A 21,161-nucleotide genomic window follows, 5' to 3' on the forward strand; every position below is an offset into this window, starting at 1 on the left:
CTATCATTAAATCTTAAGTATCAATATTTTTAACACTTTCAACTTGATCCCTACTCCGTATAGCTTATTAGCTACGTTTAATACTCGACAGTCATCAGTTTGCTCGCGTTGTCGCGGGCCACATCCCTCTTGAGTCCTGCCTGAATGTTGGCGAAGGATTTTCCTTTAGTTTCTGGTAATGCTATCAACATGTAGACCAGGCCGAGGAGCGAGAACGCCGCGAAGCCCCAGAACGCTGTGTAAATACCCCAGGAGTCGGACACAACCTGAAATCATTACAAATTATCAAGTCACAATCACGCTTTGTATGATAGAAACATAGGTAACTGGAATAACGAAGCTGGGCTAATAATATCAATAACTAGCTTTTACCCGCGACTCCGTCCGCGGGGAATAAAAAATAGAAAACGGGGTAAAAATTACCCTATGTCCGTTTCCTGGTTCTAAGCTACCTGCCCACCAATTTTCACTCAAATCGATTCAGCCGTTCTTGAGTTATAAATAGTGTAACTAACACGACTTTCTTTTATATCTGCTTATCAGGTAGCTTAGAACTAGGAAACGGACATAGGATAATTTTTACCCCGTTTTCTATTTATTTTTTTAATCCGCGCGGACGGAGTCGCGGGAAAAAGCTAGTATATAGATAATGAATTCTAAATAATCGTTTCCTTGTAGTAATTATTTTTAAGATATGAATGATGAGAACAGATCTGTTGACATTTGACAATAAATACACTTGACTTGGCATTTAATGGATTATAATAAAATTAACTATTGTTTTGCAATTATAAATAATATGTCTAAGATGAACAATGTGCGATATTGTGAGAACTAGCAATATGACAAGCTTGAAATATCACATATCACAAGGTAATAATTGACTAAAAACGTACTTTATTAAAGCTAATAAATAAGTTTATAAGTTGTGTTTTAGAACAGTACATTTCAAAGAAAAAAATAATATTAACTAGTAACTACTGCCTAATATTTTAAATAAGATACTCGTAGAATGCCGAAGTCTTCACTGATTAGAAACGCAATTTAGAAATAGAATATTTTAGAACAAAAATAACGGAATAAGTCAATATTACACATGACCCTACTACGAGTATATCATATGTATACATTTCGGATTCGGACTTTTCTGCAAACATCACCAATGGAAAATTATACTATGGGCTATATACGCATACGTCTTAAGTGGTTTAGAAATTGTTTTTATTATTAATTACCTGGAATAATTTCTGGACTGCGAACATAGAGAAGCCTGTGTAGATGTGTGCGATGCAGGAGGCGTACAGCTTCACGTTGGTGGGGAACATCTCCCCGATGATGACGTAGGGTACTGTCGACAGCCCGATGGCGTAGCACACGATGTAGATTACGATGGCCGCTAGGGGGACCCAGTGCAGCTGCCCTATAGAACTCTTGTGCCACACGCTGAAGTAGAAGTAAGTCCCTATGGTGCCATTCATCAGGCCTACACCTAGCGCAGACAGCAGGAGTAGCGGTTTCCGACCGACGCGATCCACCAGAAGTACCGATAGCATACATGTAGCCACTTGAACGCAACCGAGTATTATCGATTCTTGGTACGGCTCTATTTTACTTTCGGTACTCTTAAATATTGTTTGTGCGTACGCTACAACTGCGGCACTACCGCACAACTGCTGGATGGTGAACACTCCTATACTTATCCACATGGCTTTTCTATTAGTAGCTTCGAATATCAAATCGCCCCACGAGCCTTTATTCTTCATGTCTTCTTGGACGTTTATTTCAATGTTCTTAAGTTCGAGCCTGATATCGCCGGTGCGGAGATTTCTTAGCGATCTTTCGGCTCTTTCGGTGCGTTCGAATTTCAAATAGTAGTAGGGCGATTCTGGTAGAAAGATAAATGTGAGCACGAATGTGATCGGCAGGATCAAGTTGATGGCGGCGAGAGTACGCATGTCTACAAAAGGTCCAATGCAGTACTGGGCAAGAATACCGACCTGAAATAAAGAAATAAAAGTACATTTAATGAAAGGTTTTATGAGGACAAATCTACTGAAAATAATTTTTTTCTGTTATTTTTTACCGGTAGAAGTGAAGGTTAGATGAGATTAATTTCTGTTTTTATCAGGTGCAGTTGATGATTAGTGATATTATTTTTATATTTCTGATATATGGTGTAGTATGCAATTACTCACACGTTTTATGTTATTTCAATCAAAAATTTTTTTGGATTTCATGGCGTGAAAGTGTGATGTAAATATAACTTGGTGCGTTCTCAGCATTATCAAAGTAATAGTAAATAAAATTGGAATTATATACATACAGTGATACTTCAGTGAAAGGTGAAACTTTATATGACTGATGACACAGAATAGCAAATATCGTCAGTGTTTAATTTAATAAAATCGATATGATACGTGTTCGTGATATTTCTGCTTAGTGAAAATAATTCTATGATGTTAAATTTGTAATTAGTCACGTTTCGCGGCTTGTTAGTTCGTTTACATATTTGTTGACGCCTTAACATTAATGTTAGACTTAACATTGAACAAGGAAACGAAATCATAATGAATAAATTAAAACGAGTACGACAATATATACTAATATATGTAGGACCGAAATCTAACAGGATAATTGAACGGAATAGAAGAGTTACGTTTAACAAATGAAGGAATGCAAACTATATTCCAATTTTATAATTTTTCCTTTGGTGGTCACAAAACAGGGAGTGGTCAGTTTGCTTGCCAATAATAAATATGATATTCTATTAAAATATACCATTTAGTTCCACAACTCTACATTTAATTCGTTACTTCGCTAAACAAACGTAGAATGCGACAAATGATGTAATTATTTGTTTCAACACTGTTTGAACAGGTGTTGTCTTTAACCTAAATAGTAACAATTCCATTACCTTATTCATTAATGTAATGAGAGTGGATAGCGCGCCTCTGACTTCGTTTGTGGCGATCTCTCCTGTGTACATGGGGGCGACGGTATACACGATGCCGTAGCCCAGACCGGAGAACATTCTGGCGACGTACAGCACCGCGACAGACTTCGCCACTATGACCAGCACCCAGCCCATGATGAAGGGGATAGCACCTAATAGTAGCGTAGTCTTTCGACCAAATCTGTCGGCGAAGTACGCAGAAGGTATGGGCGTGAGCGCAGAGCAGAGGATCATGATAGATACTATCCATGATCCCTCGTCTTGTGAGGTCGGTATAGAACTCTCCTTGGACCGTAAGTAAGGCAAGGTCGGCGACGGCCAACCGTAGCAGGTTCCCGCGGTAGCGGTGATGAGTGTCGCTGAAATAGAGAAAATAATAAAGATTAATAAACGTTAAGTACTTTAAAGAGCGCAGGCGGCTTGGCGGTTAAGCAATTAACTTGTAATTTACAGGTACTGGGTTTAAATCCCGCCACAGTGGGTTTTTCTATTTACATATGTTCATTTATCTGACTTTCTTACGATGAAGGAAAACATCATGCAACCTGCGATAAAATCAAAGATATGTTTGAAGTCATCCAACCCGCACTGTGCCAGCGTGGTTGTCTGTGGCCTTGTCACCCTGGCTTAGGGTAGGGCCGACCCATCAGTGGGGACGTATAGTGGGCTAATGATGATTGCAAATGCCTTATAACGGTTGCAATCCATTTGTGGAAGCGCACGCGTATAATGCTAAATATTCTAAACATTAAGTACAACATGTAATGTGAGATGTATTCTCATGTTACAAGGAGCAATGTCCTTCATTTTTCTACAGTTATATTTGATGTATTTATCAGAGTTTACTCAGATAATGTAACACTTGACTTTCAAGTATAATTGTTACTTATCGATATATATCTTTACGCTTGTAGACAATAGAGATGTGATGTAAACTGCAGATTATTGTAATCTAAAATGTTTATACTTTACAAGAAAAAAATGTAATGGAATACTTTATTATTTGTTGAAAAATATCATGACGAATCCATAGATAACCACCTATCTTTCTCAAGGGAATAATACAATACGCAAAACTCCGTAGTAGAGATATCGATTTAAATCACAATCTTATTTGCACAATGAGCCCTATCTTCTCACAAATAGTTAAAATAAAAGCTACCACAAATCAACTTGAGATCACCAATTGGGCGAAAGTTAGTTATATTTTTTGAATGATATAAAAATCAGTTATTTTACATAATAACTATGTTATACATGATACTACTACCGTGGCGTACAAATTCGTCTGGTTATCTCGTCGGGCTCTTATCGCTACACTTATGGAAACTTATGGCCATACGGACAAATTGTTTCCGAGTCACTTGTGTGAACAATAAAACAGTAGATACCGCAAACTACGTATCAGTCTGGTAGATAAACGTATTTTTTTATTTATGTCAACTTAAACAATTTAAAGTTAAGCTAGATTTGAAGATTCTGTCACTTGTTTTATCGACATTTAAACGTTGACGTAGGATTTTTGAAGTGTTGGGTTTTTACCGACACCATAAGCCATCCTTTAAAGATTAGTAACATCATGTATGTCAATAGAATCTTCAGTGTAAAGATGCTAGCGATACCGCACGCTATAATCAAAAAATATTTTCTAATGAAAAAAAAAATCCAAATCGTATTGAATACAGACACTGTAAATATTGACGCATTAGTTTTGTACGGCACTTATAGTGATAACTAGCTGTCGCTCGCATCTCCATCCACGCAGAATTAAAAAAAAAACAATTGTGTTACGCGTATGTGTTATTCCAGACTATGTTTTACATCTACGCAAAATTTCATTGACATTCCTTTAGCTGTTCTGAAAATACGTAGTAGCAAATATCCATCCATCTAAATTTTTTCATTTCTATTAGTAAGATTAGATATATATTTTTATAGCGAACTGTCTTTTGAATATAATTTTTGAAGAAAGTTCATTGATCTATAAAGCTTGGTAGTACTGACGTTATTCCCGCCTACGCTCATTTACATGTTACATGCCTAAATTTTTGATTTCATATACTAATTTTGCATTTTACACAATGTATATCAACGCATAGTAAACATTATGACGTCTTTGCTGTCCAAATGCCTATAAATGTAATACTGAATTGTAATAGTCCTGTCTTCTTCTAGACTATGTTCTACATCCGTGCCAAATTTTATCCGTGCAGCCGTTCAGGAAATACCTTCTAACAAACATCCATCCATCTATCTAAACATTCAAATTTATAATATTAAAGATTAGTGTGCATGATTAAACAGTTTCTTGTGCTCTTTATACTTAATTATATTATCAATTATGGTGATAAATTAATTATTTTTGAAACGATTTTATTATTCAAGTTTAAATCCAAGGAGAGTGAGTTTTATGTTGTAAGATGGAAAAAAAGCGACACTGTCTAGGAGCAAGGATGTTAACGTAATATAACTTGTTTTAATTCAAGACTCGTGGAAATGTTACTGTCGATATTATTTATTGAAAGTGTTCGTGATAAATTATTGTGCGTATCTTAATTTGCTTTGTTAAGAAAACATTTTCATTGCAAACTTATTCATTTAACGATAAGAAATCTATTATTTAGCATTGAAAGAAAAATGTAGAAATCGCCTTAATTATGATGATTACCATTTTCCTTCTTGTACTTACGCCTCTTTGAGTTTTTCCAATAACTTATAAGAAAAACCAGTTGTTTTAAAGGTTAGTCTTTATCTACCTAAAAATACATTGAGAACGTTGCGAAACCGTTGACATGAGTCTTGATTTCTGTTAAGTTACCAGATTTAGTTTAAAATAGAGATTGGTTGCTAATTTATAACAGCATTCTTTGGAAATCCATCCTCAATGAATAATCATTGTTAAAGCGAAAATTAGTAATAAACTGTGTACATTTTATTTAATCAAACTACGTAATTATATTATTTTAATCTATTAGCTGTACTATCTTAAGAAGTAAACACAATGTAAAAAAACAATAAAGTCTTAATAAATATAACGAAGTTAAAAGATTACAGTTCTAGGAATACAATGTAAATAAATATTTACAATACCGGACAATAAACCCTATTTTTATATGAATTATCCTTCACCTTTATCTTATCATTAATACTTAGGTATTAGCAATGTTTGTGGAATAACTATAGAATTTGACTTTAGACAACAATGTAATTGTAGAGGGTAATATAATAATGAGATTAATAAATTCAATATATGACCAGTCATAAAAAAACATTTACGTGCGTATTTCATTGTTTATGACCTCTAAGCTACCTAATGTTTCCATTACGGTTTTTAAATCTTGGATTAGTACTATCAATATCTCAAACCAATATCACTAAGCACTGTCCTAGATAGATAAAAAACCGGTTTTAATTAAACTTCAAAAAAATTTACATTAGAAAAGTACATACACATTATGCACGTAGTTTACTATGAACTTCTACCTAGAGTGCAAAGGATAAGGTAAAGAACACAGTTTGTAAAAATACAAACAGGGAAAAATTCTCGTTTATATTATTTTAGATGGTAACCCTAGTTTTTATACTATAAATTGTTTGTATGTGACCTGCGTGCGAGGTCGGACGGGGCTGGCGGGGCGGCGCGGGGTGCGGGGTGCGGGGCGACGTCCCGCTGACGAGTGACGCAAGCCGCGCCGGCTAAACATGCGTTCACAATTCGCAGTTTTCAGGTTGTTTACACATTTATGTTTGTAATTGATCTTAAAGTTTAACCTATATAAGTTGAAAATTGAATGAAAAGCGATTATAAGGTGACTACACAATAGTAGAATGCTAAAAATTATGGTAGTTTTAACTATACTACTATAACAATTACGATAAGATTAGACCATTGGCCGTTGGAAATGGGGCGCTTTAATGAAGCTCAAGTATTGCGCGTAGTTTTCAATTTAAATATGACTAGAGAGTTCTTTTAACAGTATTGTTATTGTGGACAATATTTTTACCAGTTATAATTTAAAAGCTAACTTTTACCCGTTTTAGTTGTATTTTCACACAAAGGTAAGATCGGTGTTGCTAAGACGTAAGCAACACGTATCAAGCCTACATCAACTTCGTAGAGAGTTACAAAATAGTTTGTAAATGAAGCACAAAAAAAATATTTAAAAATAAGAGTGTATCTATCTACAATTATTTTCGTATAGGTCGGTCAGTTTTTCTTATTTCAGTACAATTATTTTTTATTATAATTATCTATACCTACAAAAAGACTAAGACTAGAGCGCTATTGATTCTACAATAAATATAAAGGCCACGGATGTCTTGTACAGTAATGAAAGGAAGTGTTCTATTTTCGTATCAATAAGTATAATGATACTTTTATTGAAAAAGAATACAAGTTATTGACTTTGCCAATTAGCTTAGTCTATATAACCCGGTTATTTAAAACACTAACTAAATATGTAAGTTTGTTGCGTGATTAAGAGATTGCGAAAAACAACTCTTTGGTAGGCCAATATTTACTAGTACTACTTTGGTATTATAAACTTTATCAATATGATTGACCCTCTAAAAAGGAAAAGTTAATTTTAAAAAAACAACCGTCTGAAATACACAGCACAAAATAAGAATGGAATGACACATGACATCGGTCATGCTGCGTAAGCTACAGAAGGTCGTTATAGAACGGGTACAAATTATATGCGGAAAACATTAGCCTATTGTCAGTTTGGCAAAAAATACAGTGGAACTGTGTTCTAATTATATAAAATTGTAATTTGCACGAAAGTAAATGTTATGTGCGATGTGTTACAATATATAAATAGCTCAGTTGCACGTGTCCCTATCACGTGCCAATGTACGAAATGAAATGCTGATTGGAACATTGTTCACTTTTAAACATCGTTCTCATTATATTTTGGATAATTCCATAATTTTAAAATAAAGGAATAAATTTAACACGCCTTCAATTTCAGAATTAGATTATTTGCTTATATTTGTAAAGTGTTAAATCTTACTAATACTATAAATGCGAATGTTTAGATGGATGGATAGATGTTTGTTTGAAGGTATCTCCGAAACGGCTCAACGGATCTTGATGAAATTTGGCATATATGGAGACCATAGTCTGGAAGAACATGTTATACTATATTTATTACGTATTCTTTTAATTCCGGACGTAGTCGTGGGCGACAGCTAGTGTTACAATAATTATTTAAAACAATACCATATTGAAATTTTACTTCCAATATGGTATACGTATATGCCTTATTAAAGTTTTAAGACTTTTTATGTTTTATTGGAAACGTCACATTTGATACATAGAAAGTAGAACTAACTACATAATATTTGAATATCTGTAATGTCTAGTCGTCACGTATTTCATAATGCACATCACTTACAAAGTGTATGTATTTTATTTCATTTTGATGTCCGTATTAATTGTTTATAGTACTTGATTTATGTTTATTCATTGCCAGTTGTTTATTGTAAAAGCTTGACAGTTTGAATGAGTCATAAGTAAATCTATCTCCCAGTTACATATTATCATATTAAATATTGCACCGTGTTGAAAGACGTTGAAAGATACATCAAAGAGTAAACATGTATACACCACTGCTGCAAGGAAGAGATAAGTCAAAGTTTCCTTTAATAACTGACAACTTAGTGTAACAAAACAATAAAAAAAAAAATAAGGATAAAATTAAAAAGTTTTTTTACTCCTTTCCAAGGCAAAGAGATTTCTTTTGTAATTGATTAGTTCCGCTGATCGATACGAAGGTAGGGACAAGGTCCTTACCTTATTTTATTATGCAACCAATTTGATGAGGTGGTGAACAATGCAAGGTGCTAGCTGTACCTAAAGTAATTTGGTGTATGAAGTTCAAAGTGGAAGTGATAATTTCTAAGTGGCGTTCTGAAGACGACTTCTGTTTCAATTTGTGAAATATTTCTTTTCATTTGCATACAATCTGTTCTCGGTAAGGTATCGTTTGTATGTTGGCAGTAACAGTGAAGGTTAAACAATTAAGTTGTATAACGAAACAATGAAAACTCAGGAATGTATATTTAAAACATTAATACAACTTCTACATTCTTAAATTGGTTTGAAATGAAATTACGACAATAAATTAATGTTTGTGGTTGGGGATCCATTGTATTTGGCCTTTGCTCTTTGCGTTGGGTCAAAGTAGAGAGCAGTTCAATTGATTAACAAGATAATCTCGCTGGCAACAAGCCTTAATAAAATAATTCTCAATTTCGCTTCCAATCAAAAGTGCTTCGCCAATCTCATTTTTGTAGATGTAATTTCCTCTTTGGAACTTTCAATCAAATATCTTTCTTAACAACGTCTATTAGCATTCTGTCCTTTTCAGACATTAATGTCTTTGTGTAAAATTCACTACAATTTAAAATGTCTCTTTCGTCTTATTCATATAGTATTTTTGTTTTTTATCTTGCGAATATGATTCAGGATTTGGCGGTTTAATTTTTTTTTATTGAAAACAGCAGATCGATTGAAATGGCGAAAAATGGGCGAGGCCTATGAGTGCTAATGGGTGAGTGCGACTCACGGTCGATGAAAATATGATTATTCTTATTAATACTAAATATTGATAATTGTTGAAGGAGAAATCGATAAAAAAATAGAGAATTTATTAATAACGTTGTGAAACGAAATTATAAGTGATATAGATCATTTTAGTCTCTTTTATAAACATTAATTTTATATAAGACATCAATTAATGCCGCTCGCACGATGTCGCACGAGGTACAAGTTTTGCCAAACCGGCGATCGGGTGACGCAAATTGTACTCAAGTTTATCATTGTGTGCTCGTATCACGAATGCAACGAACGTCTTATCGCTTCATATGTTAATAATTGTATTTTAATGTTTAATTTAACAGTAAAACGAAAATAACATTTACGAGTATCATCAGCCCATATCACTATGGGACCTACAATCTTTTTAAAGTTTGCGTTAAACTCAAAGTTACGACCCTTTGTACATTTAACGAGCATAAACTTATCACCCTTTCAGTCTCAATACAATGTTTTTTTTGGCATTAGTACTGCATACACTTCATGCTAAAATTAACTTCAATAGCTAAAACCTCAGCACATTCGACGGTCACGAATGTCATTTGTGCGAAAACTTTGGCATCCTAATTACTGTCACCTCAATTAGTACGGTAGTTGACGAAAAAACATGTATAGTTGGAGCTAAGGCCGTTTTGCGGCCATAACCTCATAATTTAATTTATGATTAGATTAGTTCCAGACTTTTTTGATAATATTTAGTATTTCTATTGATTGGTATCCCTAATTATAATCAGAAATATTATCCGGTGCTGGAAAACAAATTCACTAGCTAGTGAATTTGTATTTACCTATGCCATAGGTTCGTATACATGTTTAATGTCTTCATACATATTTGGAGACAGAAGTAATTATTCTAATCATTTCAAAGTATATGTTTATTAAAATTTTTGTATATTGTTTCAAAATCAGTTTGTTTGCAATGTGACAGAATGAAGACTTGTCACACGACTGTTGTTTGTAATATTGTGCGCGAATGTATAGATAACTTAACGTTTTCCAAGAACAATCCGGTAGAGTGTATTCGTGTGCAAGCTATGTATGAAGGAGGCGATGTTTATAAACTGTGACTGTTCACGCATTACTCTTTCTTGTTCGGATGGGTAGTATGAAGAAAATTTTCACAACTCCTCCGATATTATTGACACTTAAAGTTTGGTGATTCGTATCACTTAGCACTAATTTTTGGATGATCATTTGCTTTTATTAGATTTTTATATGGTTCTATCTCCATCTAGATATTATAGTTAAACAGAATCAGATTGTTATGTTAAAATCTCGTTAGGATTCCAGCTTCCGAATGTTTTGAGATAATAATCAATAGTTTAATGAAATAAAAGTTTTAAATAGTCGTCACCGGTAGACCTAGTTTAAATTGTTTGAACCCACGTTAAAACAGTAGTTATTTAGACTAACGTAGGTAATGTTATGGGCAGCATTGTTCATCATGTTAACGATAAATCATTACATAAAGAACGATTACGAAAGCCATAGACACGTTCTTCTATGTAAAAAATATAGGTACTTGATATTTCTAACAAACAAAGTATTTCTTTACATTTCTCATACTTTCTCGCGAAAATGTCGAAACAGAATAATATGCCTCTTACTTAGCATACATAGATTAGTCTCAGTAATACAGTAACTTAACACAATATTGCTCGATAGACCCACGCCTTACGAGCGTGGCAAATAACAGATGCCTCATTCAGTGGATGACTGGTCATGACGATAAAACGTATCTCTTATCGTGTTTTATGTATCTTTTTTAGATGTAAAACAAGGGAATCTGCCAAACTGGTCTTCCTTATTTTCATAGCAAAAATAACGATAACAGATAAAACGTATCATATAGGTTTACACAATTGATTGTTTGAGAGTTGAACTAGTTCCTAACAAATTGGCGAAAGTTCATCTATTATTGAAAGGCTAACTTCAAGTTACATTAGAGAGCTCTTTAGCAATAAGACGATTGTGATTATCCCTGTCTTCAAATTCTTTTTATAAACGCTATAGTTTATAATTATCTTTTTTTATCATAAGGTGGCAAACAAGCAAGCGGCCACACGAACCCGCCGAAATAGCTAAGCTACCGCTGCTCATACGATACCCGCAATTGCTACAGATGCGTTGCCTACATTTAATTGACAGAAGACGCACAGATATGGGATATTTACCCTTCAGACAGGAAATGGGGGGGAAGGAAAAGGGAACTAAAATTAAGCCTCCACTTCTTCCACTTTACGCCTGCCTTCATGTTGTTATTGCTGGCGTCTACCACTATTAAATTACTGTAAATTTCACATGCATACTAATCAGGCGTATTGTATGACGTTTTTATTCGAGTTAGTAAACAAACTAAGGTCAGTTGTTGATGGGGTTATCGTAGGCAGATTATTTCTATCATTATGTTCCCCGACAAATTATTCTAGACGTTTTTGTTTTGTTACAAAATTTTATTACTGATAATTATTAAGTTAATATATAGTTACTTGTTTACCGTGGGTTTCCGAGTCCAAAATCTTCCATGTCATTATATTTGACAAAACAGAGATAACAATATATTTTAAACGGAGTCTTTAGCCTCAGAAACCCACGTCTTGAAGGCTTTTTGTTATTTCCTTTCTCAGGAGTAACGGAAATAATATTTGTGTGACGAGAAATAAATTTGATACATAATAGGTTAAAAAATAGCTTTAAATGAAGTGTTCAAAGTTAATATCTATAGCCGTATTAAAATAATTGATTTGAAACCGTTTAAAATTATCGGATTACGCGTACTATGTAACATAATAATGTACATAATGGGCAATTAGTAATTCTTCCGCTAGCCAACGTTTGGACAATAGCATGTCCAACGTGAAGTGATTGATGACATGCTCCAACAATACAATCTTCAATATAACGACAAACCGAATCAATTTATTGAAAATTGTACTTATAAACGTTAATTTGCACATGTTATATTTACAATATTTTACTAATCTAAGTAATATTATAAAAGCCAAAGTTTAGATGGATGGACGGATAGATGAATGTTTGTTAGAAAGTATCTCCAGAACGGCTAAAGGGATCTCGCTGCAATTTTGCATAGATGTTGAACATAGTTTGAAAGGACACATAGGCTACTTATTAAGTTTTTTTAATTCCGCGCGGACGGAGACGCGGTTTATACTTTTATGTTAATAAAATTATAGCCATTATTTCTTCTGCCATTCGGAATACAATTTTAAAAGTATATTTCCCTTCCCTATAAATCCCGGTTAGTTAACTGTGAATATTTGTACGTATTTTTTTGTTTGTATACAATCGACCAAATTGCGTTTTAAATTTATGATATCAATCTATTATATTGGTGTAATCTTTTTATTACAATCGATAACAGAATTGATCTGTTAATATTGACACTTTAACAACAAATTATAAAACAATGTATTATTTAAAGCTTGTAATTGCCATTGATATGAGGAGATTTTGTTGTAAATCTTCCGATGACGCAATTATTACATTTATAAGTACCTAAACATTTTTAAATATAAATTTTGTAGCCTTTTTACTTTGTGATTCCGAGGTTACATTTGAGCTAAATTTTAACACGTTTTCACCCAATGTTTTAAATATTAGACTTTTTAGTAATGTTATCATCGATTTAGCTACATTGAAAAAGAAAACATGACAACTGTTTCATTGTTGTAGATCAAAGATAATTTTAAACATAGACCCCAGATGCGCCTGATACGATTTTAAGAGACTTCCAAACTTTAATTTTTCACAGTTTGCAGTATTTTTGAGAAGTAATTAATTACGCCATCTTATTGAGAAGTTTGTCGTCTCATAAAATAATTGTGTAATTTATTCTACATTATGTTTAAGTTTAAAATTTTTATTGAGTTCAGAATGAGATAGTGTCAATTGATTCTTCACAAGTCAGCAATTTCTTTTTCTAATACCTTTTCTAGTCTTTTATTCACAAAGTACATTGGTTGTGCAACAATAACCAACTGTATGATTAAAGTAATAGAGTATATTTTCTGTTCTCAGCTCAGGTTTATAAAAGGTTTGTTGAATAGTTTACATTTTTATACCTGAGTAAGTTGGACACGAATGCATTGGTTCCTAAAAACTATTATTAGATGTTTTGTTCTGCTTGATTTCTTCAAGGAAAAACAAAAGAGTAAATTTTATCGTGATTGTTATTTATCGTTTATCAGTATCATGTATGATTTAGACTCATTAGCCTTTATGCATTGATGTTTATTTCCTTATGGGCGCAGCGCATGTTGTAGCAGAAAAATTCTAGAGATTTCTACCTTAACAACATACTGCAAATGTTTAGAATATTCTTTTATGGGAACATAGAGTGTTGAGACCCTGAGATATAATAAGGATTAGACTTAGTTTAGACCAAAAACTAATAAGTTTATATATTGGGTTAGGGAGCTTTTGTTTAGATTGAAGTTGATCCAGGCAGCTAAAAATGTAACTGGAGATTTCTTTTTTATGTTAAGTAACAAGTAATTTTCATATTAGCTCTTTTATGTTCATGATTATATCAGTTAACAATATAAAATATATTAAAGGAGATCTTGATGTGTAAACAATGCAATTAACGAATGTTTATTTCAGTTCGAAACAGTCGTTCTGCGAAACTGCAAGTTTGTTTTGCAACCGGCTCCGTAAACTTAGTACATATCGAATTTCTGATACTATTACATTGTTATTTGGAGCTATGCATAATTGTAATAATAAAATGATTCATTATAAAACATTGGTAGACCTAATTTTATGGAGATTAACTAAATATTAAACAAAATGTTGCGGAAAAAACCTGATTGATTAAAATACATTTCATTATTTTAAATTAATTCGTAATTTTCGTGACTTTATCAACAACTAATGAGTTACGTGGAAGAAGTGAAATTCAATTTGCCTTTCTACCGAGTAGCATTTTTTTTTGGCAAACGAACGAGCGGACATTTGGATTCGCCGAATTAGCGAAGCGAAGGCTGCCCATAGACATTCGCAATTGGATTGCTTAACTTTGATCGCATGCATGGTACATTGACGTCACACATTTTAATCATTACTTCACATAGAATAACGAAGTCTCATGGATTATTCGGGTAGTAAAGATTGTAAAAGCCTTAATGTAAACATAGTAACAATTCATTACACAGTACACACTTCATCATTTTTTGAAGCGTCAATTAAACTAAAATAAACAATATTGTTTACAATATGTGATGGATTGTGTAATGCGTAATATCATTCATAATGTAATTTATTAACCAATTTATCTAATTCAAAGAAACTGTAAGTTGAGCATTTAACTATGCGTTCACTGTCGAAACACATATTCAGAAAATATGTATAGAGATAACATGTTTTTGTACAAGTTTTTGGCAGTGATAACTACGGTAAGATAGTTTATCATTTCTATAGATTAGAATCTGAGCTGTTTAACGATCGCTTCCTTTGATCACCTTAAGTTTTAAAAATGTAAGTGTCATTTTTTTTTTCTTCATTTCACCAGTTTAGTTAACAAAAGCTTTTGTTATTTCACAGTTTATTCTATTTGGAACGGCCCAATCGCGTGTACCACGTTTTTTCCGACTGATGGGAGGATTCTGATGTGGTATGATTAAAATGGTCTGATTTAAAATAAAAAAATAAACTACATAAACTAAAAGGTTAATATTTTCTTTGCCTGTACAGTCAGCTGCATAATAAGTATACATTTACAAATCTTCAGAAACTTATATATGGCTTCAGTTTCAAAAATATGTATCCAAATATTTGTCGGTATGCTCCAGACGATGAAGAAATGCTATTGACGCATAAGTGTAAACGTATCCTTAAAACCGAAGGCGTACGTACAGAGGTATACATGTTCCTGAATGTTTGTTTATAATTATACAGGTGACTGTAAACAAAACTTAAAAAAAAAACAATATTCGTCTATTAAAATCCATAGAAACAGAAAAACGACATTGAGATTGAAAAAAAATTGTGAACTAAAAACTGTAAACAAGTTTAACATAATGAGTAAAGTCCAATGTAAACTATTTTAAATACCTATCCCTTTTTTTTTAAAACCTTTTCCTAACAAAATATTTTGTTTATTTTACGAAGTCAAATAAGATTAATAAAGTAGTAAAAACAGATATAAATTCACACTTTGCACAATTTTTATTTTTTATTATTTGTTACAATGATACGCAATTAATTTGTGAAAATTGTAAAAAAAAGTGCTTTAGGTGTCAAAAAAGTGAGTATGTGTTTTTAAAACTTCATATTGTAAGCCAATATCGCAAACATGTACACGTTTCACAAAACAGACCTAACCAAGCAATTCATTAATATTAATTAAAACAGAACAAACCAGTGGCATTTTAGGTAGAAGTAACAATTTTCATATTGGAAAATATTTATATGGTATTAAATTAATCATAAAATTAGTATTGATTAGGTAAACACATGGTTTATAATGTAACAAATAGGTTAGAAATTAACTTACCACATAGTGCGGTTCCATATTCCTTCCAATGCGAACGAGTTTTGGCTGTCATTGCAAATGTTAAAATATCAATTAATTCGAATTAAAAAAATGAATTACTGGGTGTCTTGGAATGAGATTATCTTGAGCACTGCTTTTATTTTAATAATTAAAGAGACTATATAACAAAATTTGAACCCATGGTAATAATATAAATAATAACAGTGAAACCTAACTAAATATCACAATAATAATAATATTCGAACTAAAATTTAATGGGTTTTGAAAGTATTAACGTTATAACCGATTCGGCTTCATTTTGGAAGGTTTATGTGTTGTTGGTTTGCTGGTACATAGTGCGACGGAACGCGTGCGAGAAGTATCAACGCGGCGGCGGCGAGTGAACAACTGAACGAAAGTTTGAATTTGACCGAATCGAAGCGAACGAACTATTCGGAACACTCGGAGCGGAATGGAATGAGGCAAAACGGCGCGAGCGCACGCTTTTGCTCTGTGTTTATCGGACAGATTAGTTCGGCGTCACGCCATGTAGTTCTTATGCCATTGTAATAAGGGTGTTAAGGCGAGCTCGAGCACGCGGTTACGTTGCACATGTGTGCTTTAGCAACGCGTTGTCCGGCGCTGTTGGAGACACCGGGAGCCGGAGCGATGCCATGTCACGAACGTGCTTCTGAACAATTGCCGAGACATGCGTATTTTTAGCCTGTATAAACCCAAAAATAATACGGATAATGGTCCGAACTCTACACTATTGGAATTAATGTTTATTTTTTTAATAATCGATTAAAAAGTGAAGAGTTTATAGACTATACCTATTTTGTATCAGTTAAATAAACTATATATAACATGAAGTTATATTAAAAATACATATGAATGAAGACATTTTAAAATGATAAGATGTCGTTTGTGGTAAATATTACTATCGATACAGAGATAAAAATCAAGATTGTAATGATTTAATTAGTAGAGACAGTCCGTGTAATATTGTTTATTATATTTTACTTAATCGAGACCAATATTTAGTCAGCCAGCATTCAGCCAGCGTACATATTGTAAGTAGTAGGTAGCTATCTACATCATGGGCGTCACCAGGGAGAAAGGTGGCAATGGAGGCAGCTGCTCCACCTAGAGACACGAAAAAAAATAGATATATGTATAAGATACTTACATATTCCTATACAACCAGATAACTCAAAAACTATTTGTTAGTTTTTACCATTCACTAGATAATAAGCATTACCTTTGAATTAAAAAATCTACTTGCCTCGTAGATTCTTTAAAGTTCTTTGATAAAAATTAAAGTCACAGATGAAAAGTGACAGCAGACAAAATCGCAGATAAAAGGTAATTCTTAATCTGAGTATGTGCAATATCAGATTCTTAAGTATAACTCGGCTATGTAAAAACGTGATTTCATTGCATGCGCTGAGCGTGCTCTTGCATGTTTTGAAAAACTGCTATGGAATTGTACTATAATGTCCGATGCGTGAGACGTGTTTCTCACCTGGACACGCTTTTCTTATCTTTACATACTTTCTTGACAGTATTTCCCGTTATGAGCATAAAATAAATTATCAAATTATCAATAAATAAAGTATCAAAAGAACACCTGAAGGTACTCGTACAATAATTATATTCAACGCTAGCCTTCAACCAAGGAAGAGTGAGATATTTTTTGTAAGTCATCCTTTAGATAGCGTCCCTTATCTTGCGACATTTTTGCGTCTCATACTGGCGCCTAGATTAACCGCACCATTCGCTCTTCCCTACCTTACGGCCCTTTGGACAATTAAACTACTCCTTAAAGTAAAAAGTGTCAGTTTCAGAAGCGCATTTTTTATCCATTCGAATTACTATGAACGTTTTTAGCTGCGTTAGGGCTCTTAAATGCAACAATTATCTATGATTTGTTATGAACAAATAATAATTTCACGATAACATTAAATTAAAATAATTAGATAACAATCATTTTACGGATTTTTCTCTTATCGCAATAAGTGAAAATACTTTTCCAATTCAATAATTATTATTAACAAACGATAAATTTAATGTAAATATTTAAGATCTCTAACACGGCCTCTAAATATATAACAATGGCTCTTTGTTAACTCATCCATCGATTATAAACTTAAAAATATGCTATAAACTATTCCATTATTCATTAACTAAACTTTTCATGTTGTCCTAAAAGGTCAGTTACGCAGCTGCAGTTCCTCTAATGTTGAAGATCCATGGCCGTCGAATTACTAGACATTAGGTTAGGCGTTTCAATTCGAAGTTTAATGGCGATATTTGTTATTAATGTTTGGAATTAAAAATGATATTTAAAATTAGACTTTCAACCAAATGAAAAAAATATGTAAGAAATGAAAAGTTAATTCGTTTGGAACTAAATTCTGATCAATAAAATGTTTGTCATGGGATAGCATTCGCAGTGAGCGTGTTAAAGTGAGTAATAAACAAAAGACAAGTGACGTTAGTACCTTTATCTTTACAATGCCAAGAAATTATTATGCAATGCCATAAAAGATATGAGATATTTTTTATTAGGGGGATGTGAACATTTTTATACATTTATAATATACAATTAAAGGTGGCGTTTGACCTTTGGATACACTCAGTTGACATTGTAAATGTGATTGACAAAAAATATTAAAATAAATTTTCTTATATAGATATTGTTAAAGTCCCTATTTAGCAATCCGTATAACAAATCAGATATAATAATTTGAATACTTTTAAAAAATACCTTTGTCTCTTGTACTTTTGTTGTTGATCTTAGCTCTACCACTAGTGGTCATAAAAAAGTTGGACGGTATGGAAATGCAACATTAAAAAAAGAATATGTAAATATACGAATAAATTTATAAAGATTGTACAAATAAAAATAATCTAGCAATCTTATAACACAACACGTTTAGTTGTTTTGTACATAAAGTGCGACGATTTTAGAAAATTCAAGGTTGTCAATATTTAGTTACGTAAAACCTGCAAATAATGAGCTGTAAATCTTTAAATACAATGAGTTATTTCTGTTATATAATAATAAAGAATTTTATCAACATTTTCCGCAATAAAATGCTTAACACTCTATTCGCCGAAACTAAAGTTAAATTTTAAAATATTTTTTCTATTTTGTACAGATTATACAAGGATTTGTACTTTTTATATTTCTTTTTATCTTACTAATATTATAAATGCGAATGTTTGGCTGTATGGATGGATAGATTATTAGTGAATTATTTATGATTTAGTGAATTATCGAATCAATCTTTTCATCTAAACTTTTATCAAAATGTGTCCCATGTTTTACGAATGCATATTTGCAACATTGCACAGATTTTTACTTCACTTACTTTTTTTTTAAAACAAAATACTGTGTTAAATTGTGTCTATTAAGATAACATGTATTAACAATATACTTGTATAATAACTATTTTTTAATTTTTATATTATAATGAAGCTTTTCATAAATCTTACGTTACAATAATTAAGACATATTACCGTTAAATGATTTAACGTTTAAACAATGGATTGTATTTTCTGATAACATTATTCATCTTACCGTAAAATATATTATAAAAACTAAATCATAATTGCCAGTAATAAATAAAATCAATCCATATCTAATTGTAGGAAAAATTCAGGATATAATTTGCAAAGACAATATTACAGATGTTAAGAATTTACAGATTAAAAAAATGTCTATTGCTAGCGGTCACTTCGCTATTTTAGTGATATCAGAGGGCTTAAGAAATTATTTGTAACCTCATATACTAAATTTGTAATAGATTTTGTATTGTACGTAAAACGACAAATCTCATACAAATTTTGACATATTTTATCGACGCAATATGCATACTGAAAATCTTTGTGACATAACCTCAGGTGGCCGTCATTCATATGCCACCTTGTACTATATAAAAAAAATACAGTGATATTGAAAACGACGCAATCGTAATCGCAAGACCTTAGTCGATCTTTAGGGATACAACTGAAGAAAGATCATTCTGAGTCGTGATTAGAATTTAGTTACTAAATAAATCAGTCGCATTTTTTGCATTGCAGTATAATAAGTCGAGTGCGCTTTAGTACTCGTTCGTTGTTGAGAATGTGGTTTAAAAATAAAACTAGTCTATATCTAGCGGCGCGCTACTTGCACTGAAGTAAGTTTATTAAACAAAATAAACTTTAAGCAAATCGTTTTTTGCAAATGATGCTACATTTAAATATTATCTACAATAATAATAGAAAATTATTCATAATTTTAAGATGGCACCTTAAGTCTTATCTCGAGATGGTAATCTCTTTTTATAAGGATGTCAATAAGTAATATAGTAATTCTACATTTAAAAGCGCCTTGTTGGATTTTAAGAAGATAGATTGTTTTATACATACTTCAATTATAAATTGCATCGGTACATGTATTGCGTTACTTACATTTTCTGACAGTATTGACATACTAATATTAAAAATAATGATTATGTTGATTTGTAACTTAGTCTAAACGTGGGTTTATACTACCGAAGTCTGTTTATAAAGGAAATTACCTCTCATCTTATCAAAGATAATAATAGGGATGAAAATATATTTTTGTAAAGATATTTTAGCAATGGAAGCCTACGCTAAAAAGAGTGATTGAGATGATTGTAGTTTTGATTAATAACAGAGATTTATGTAATCCACGAGGATCTTGCGCACTTTGCTCTTCTAATTTGCTTTCTAGTTCCATTGGCAATTAAGAGTCATTTGTAGCTCCTGTATGCGAATGAATTTAATTTTACTGCGTAATTGCATGTCTAGAATTAACAACGTTTATTTTTAGATTCAACGGAAATTTACATTATGAAGAGTGGCTTTTCAAATACTGAGCAACAAAAAACTTAATACTCTTAGCTGTCCAGTTAGTACTAGCTAAGGACGCAATAAAATTGCATTAGTTAAAGTATAATATCTATGTTACTTCTATATATTTACATTGTTCGGTTTAAAATACGCCAATAAATGAAATGTCAAGTGAAAATTATTATAAACATTTTAACTCTATATTCGATCGTAAAACTTTGTAATGTTGATGTCCATAGTAGCAATAT

At 32.2% G+C, this 21,161-nt stretch overlaps 1 protein-coding gene across 1 annotated transcript; it reads right to left on the minus strand.

Annotated features, from left to right (window-relative positions):
- Positions 1-59: 59 nt before the first annotated feature.
- Positions 60-16,265, minus strand: LOC106714426 (facilitated trehalose transporter Tret1). Its single transcript, XM_014507473.2, has 4 exons — positions 16,069-16,265; positions 2,915-3,312; positions 1,236-1,997; positions 60-266 (listed from the first exon to the last, which is right to left on the minus strand). Exons 1-4 carry the CDS (start codon positions 16,118-16,120, stop codon positions 78-80), a joined length of 1,401 nt encoding a protein of 466 aa, XP_014362959.2. The 5' UTR covers positions 16,121-16,265; the 3' UTR covers positions 60-77.
- Positions 16,266-21,161: the final 4,896 nt, after the last annotated feature.

This window comes from Papilio machaon, chromosome 2 (genome assembly GCF_912999745.1).
Source record: "Papilio machaon chromosome 2, ilPapMach1.1, whole genome shotgun sequence".
In the NCBI taxonomy this organism is placed as follows: domain Eukaryota; kingdom Metazoa; phylum Arthropoda; class Insecta; order Lepidoptera; family Papilionidae; genus Papilio; species Papilio machaon.